The 4,690-nt window shown below is 37.3% G+C and overlaps 1 protein-coding gene across 1 annotated transcript; it reads right to left on the bottom strand.

Moving 5' to 3' along the window:
- On the bottom strand, positions 510–3,089 carry LOC107637216. The gene is made up of 2 exons (XM_016340652.1): positions 2,178–3,089; positions 510–1,616 (listed from the first exon to the last, which is right to left on the bottom strand). The coding sequence occupies exons 1-2, from the start codon at positions 3,087–3,089 to the stop codon at positions 510–512; spliced, it is 2,019 nt and encodes a 672-aa protein (XP_016196138.1).

Genomic DNA, 4,690 nt, shown 5'->3' with positions numbered 1-4,690 from the left:
TAAAAGTGTTTCCATAAGGAAGTACAAAAGAATTGGGTATTCCCATTTATCACCAACTGTGACTGAAAGACTAAGAGCTTAAAAGAAGAGTAAAGAAAATTAGTAGCATCTATCAGGTATAACTCACGAGTTCACGCACTAAATTGCTGGCTTCTTTCACTATCTTTGGTGCCGGGCTTATTACCTTCTCAAAAACACACTGATTCCTCGCTTTCCAAGTGCTCCAAAACAGTGCCGCTATGAGTAGCTAGGGTCTTTTGTCTACCGTCGAATTGAGCCGCTGCCCAAGATAAGACTCGTTGCCACCAATTGAAAAAAGTTTCTTCTTCTCTCATCCATAGGTCAGAGGTTATTAAGTTTAGGCTCCATATTATTGAAGACAGGGGGCATTGGAACAAAGCATGAGAAATTGATTCAGCCTTCAACATGCATCTTGGACAAGTGACAGGAGTGGATGCGAACCGGCTGTGAACTTGTTGCAACACCGGAAGCTTTTCATGAAGACTTTTCTATAGAAAAATCTTAATTTTATGTGGTAATTTCAACTCCCAAATGCTATTCCAGACTCTGTTGTGTATGTTCTGGGGTCTCAATGAAGTAGGAGAATGAAAGAATCCATAAGCAATTTTGTATCCTGATCCAACTTCATATATACCAGATTTTGTCCAGCACCAATTAACTTCATCCTCCTCCTCTGTTGGTTTGATTGAAAAAATTTTATTGCATATATCAACTGAAAAAATTGACTCAATCAGATTTCTATTCCAGCTTCTATCAAGATTTAGTAACGCGCTAACGTAATACACTTGCAGATTTGGCGGAATTGTGAGTGCATTTTGAGGTACATTAAGGGGAACTGGTGGTGGGAGCCAGGGGTCATGGAAGATGCGAACATTAGTGCCGGAGCCTATTTTCCATGACAAGCCTTTCTCGATCACCTTGCGTCCTTCAAGAACACTTCTCCAACCCCACGACGGTACACTTCCTATCTCTGCATGTAGGAAATCTGTATATCTGAAATATTTAGCTTTGAGCATTCTTGATATAGTAGAATTAGGGTATTTCATTAGACGCCAATATTGCTTGCCTAATAAAGCCAAATTTTTCTCCCTTAGATCAAGGATCCCCAGCCTTCCATCTTTCTTCGGTCTTGTCATTGTGTCCCATTTAATCCAAACCATTCTTCGTTCTGCGCCTTTTTGACCCCACCAAAATTGCGAGAGCATGCTATGAATCTCAGTTAACAGCGTGTCCGGGAGCTTGAAACAAAAGAGTGTATAAATAGGAATCGCCTCCCCCACCGCTCTCAATAGCGTGTGCCTGCCACCTGATGACAATAGACTTCTTTTCCAACCCATAATTCTCTTCTGAACTTTATCCTTGATAGCTCCAAAGGTTTCTTTCTTTGATTTTTGAACTATAGAGGGCAGTCCCAGGTATTTATCTTGTGCTCCAATATGTTCAATATTTAGTGTCTGAGCAACTGCTAGTCTTGTGTTCTGAGGTGTGTTGTGACTGAAAAAGATAGCCGACTTATTCAAATTGACTTTTTGCCCACTGAAACCCTCATAGGTCTCTAGCAATTCTAGAATGCTTTGACTTGTATTAGGTGCGCTCTTGCAAAAAAGGATTGAATCATCAGCAAACAAAAGGTGATTAACTGTTTGGCATCTCCGATTAACTTGAACTCCTTGAATTAATCTGTTTTGCTATGCTTTGTGTAGCAAGAAGGAAAGTCCTTCTGCACAAAAAAGAAAGAGATATGGAGATAGGGGGTCACCCTGTCGGATGCCCCTATTTGGCCTAAAATAGCCAAAAGGTTGACTTTCCACAACAACAAAGTAAGAAACAGTCGTTACCAATTTCTTAGTCCAGTTAATCCATTTAGCATCAAACCCCAACTTATCCATAATATACCATAAAAAATGCCATTCAACCCTATCATAAGCCCTGCTCATGTCTAGTTTAACAGCCATCTCATGCTCTGCCCTACTTCTCTTATTTTTCAAATAGTGCATACATTCGTGGGCAATTAGAATATTATCTGAAATGAGTCTTCCTTTGAGAAATGCGCTCTGATTTGGACTTATAATTTTATTTATAATACCTTGTAATCGGTGCACCATAACTTTAGAAATAATTTTATACATAACTGAAGACAAACTGATCGGTCGTACCTGAGTCATGTCACTGGCATCTGGCACCTTTGGAATAAAATAAATTTGAGTATGATTGAAGCTTTTTAAAATTCTGCCACTGTGAAAGAAACTTCTCATTGCCTTAAAAACGTCACCTCCAACTATATCCCAGAAAAAGTGAAAAAACTTAGCTGTAAACCCGTCATCACCAGGAGCACTCTGAGCATGAACACTAAATGTAGCTCTTTTGACCTCGTCCATAGTTACTGGCCTTTGGAGCCTACGGTTCATGGAAGCTGTAACCTTAGGCTCCAAATCCTCTAAGTATGGATTCGGATCAGCCGAACAAGAAAAAGTAAAAATATCGCAAAAGTAGTCCTCAGCTACCTTTGCAATATCCTCCGATTTCGATGCAATCTCATTGTCCCTCCCCACTAATCTCCAAATTCTGTTCCTTCGCATCCTTGATTGAAATTTCTGGTGAAAGAATCTAGTGTTCTGATCTCCTTCTTTTAGCCACTTGATTCTAGATTTTTCTCGCCAATAGCTCTCTTCTTTCAAATATGCCAGCTCCAACTTCTCCTCCAAACTGGTAACCTCCTCTCCCCCATTGATTCCAGCCACCCGCAACTCCTCTAGTTTAGCTTGAAGGTCCTCAATTTCTTTCCGGGAGTTTGCTTTGTGAGTTTTCTGCCATTGAACTAGTCTATGTCTACAAACTTTCAACTTTTGGCCCAAAGAGAACATAGCCGAGCCTACAACTTCCATTCTCCACACTTCACTGACAATTCTCTTGACATCCTCTTCTCTACACCAACGTTCCTGGTATTTAAACCGCCTTTTACTATGCCAGGATTGAGGTTCGGTTTCCATCAAAATTGGAGCATGATCCGAGCCTGACTCTGTGAGCCTGTGCACCACTGCATTCGGAAACATCAACTTCCATTCCATCCCAACTAAATAGCGGTCAAGCCTCTCCTTCACCAAATCCTCTCCTTGTCTTCAATTTGTCCACATGAAAGGGTGCCCCACCATTTCAATATCCACTAATTTGTTATTGTCAATAAAATTAGTGAATGTTGCAATGGTGATTGCTGATTTTTGGCCTCTACCCTCCTTTTTCGCTTGGCTTGTTATTATTATTATTATTATTATTATTATTATTATTATTTATTTGTTTGTTTATTTATTATGAGTAAATTTAATTTTTTGAATATTAATAAATTAAACTTATATAATGCAATAACTTTTATTATTGTGTTAATATTTAATAATATAAATTTTTTAAGGCATAAATAAAATTTCTTTAAATATAAGGACAAATACACATTACAATAAAGATATTATATACATATATATACTTATTTTTTTCTAAAAACTCAATGGGGACCTTAATGAATAGGTCCGTGCCTGTGAACAGTTATCTACGTTCTTTCTCAATTAGAGTAAACTACGTTCTTTCTCAATTAGAGTAAAGTATTGTTTTTGTTCCAACGTTTGGGGTAAGTCCTACTTGTGTCCTTAAAGTTTAAATCGTCCTATTTGTGTCCTTAACGTTTAAATCGTCCTATTTGTATCCTTAACGTTTATAAAAGTGATTCAATGTTATCCTACTATCAATTATACTAACAAATCAGATTATATTTTTCAATTATTCTCACTTGAATGTATTCATTCTCAATTAGGTCTCACTTGAATGTGGTCGATTTTAATATTATACCCACTATTTGTGTTTAGATTCAATTATGACCCTAGAAAAGTGAATTATGTAAATGTTATAGGAATTAGTTTCAACATTTGATGAGCTATTTTTCGGAGTAGATCATCGATTCTATCCCAGACATTTGTATTCTAACTTCAAGAGATTTTTAAAACTCAAACTAAAGTGCTCATGATGTGTAATTGACGACAGGATAACATTGAATCACTTTTACAAACGTTAGGGATACAAATAGGACCAACGACGATTTCATTAGATATCTTACAACTAGAATCTCTCTTTTTTCCGATCCAGTTCCTCCACCACCGCGAACCCCAGTTAGATTCAGGGATGATACACTTTTTAGTTATTGGGAGAACTCGAGTACTCTCTTTCGGATCCAGGAAAGAGCTCTCAGAGATCTTTTTTCTTTTTGGAAGATACATGAGCGGAACAATAAACCTATTGATATTGGCAGAATCTTTTGAGTCTTCCAATGTATCATTTCTGAGTCCAATGGAATTCATAGGTATAGGAAGAAGCCCTGTCAAATAGAGATCTTTTCTTTCGACCATCTTTCGATTGTTAATACGATATATAAGGACCGCTACTACAAAGAGTACTACATCCTTGATCGTGAAATATCGATTGCTTGTTGAACCCTGTGAATTGCGTGAAAGTAGGATACTCCAAATTCGTGAGTCCAAGAGCACAAATAAGATTTACCCCAAACGTTAGGGACAAAAACGATACTTTACTCTTCTCAATTAAAAAACAAACCTAATTTTCAAATCTCCAAAGTATTATGACCATACTATTTTATAAAAAAAATATTATATTATATTACCATATT

Source organism: Arachis ipaensis, chromosome B04 (genome assembly GCF_000816755.2).
Source record: "Arachis ipaensis cultivar K30076 chromosome B04, Araip1.1, whole genome shotgun sequence".
In the NCBI taxonomy this organism is placed as follows: Eukaryota; Viridiplantae; Streptophyta; class Magnoliopsida; order Fabales; family Fabaceae; genus Arachis; species Arachis ipaensis.
The sequence above is the reverse complement of the archived record's forward strand: the minus strand, read 5'-3'. Positions and strand labels throughout refer to the sequence as shown.

Coding starts and splice junctions, on each gene's coding strand:
- LOC107637216 (XM_016340652.1), bottom strand. CDS start 3,089: ATGGAATGGAAGTTGATGTTTCCGAATGCAGTGGTGCACAGGCTCACA. Junction 1,617..2,177: donor ATGCCAGTGACATGACTCAG/GTACGACCGATC, acceptor CTTTTTTGCAAG/AGCGCACCTAATACAAGTCA.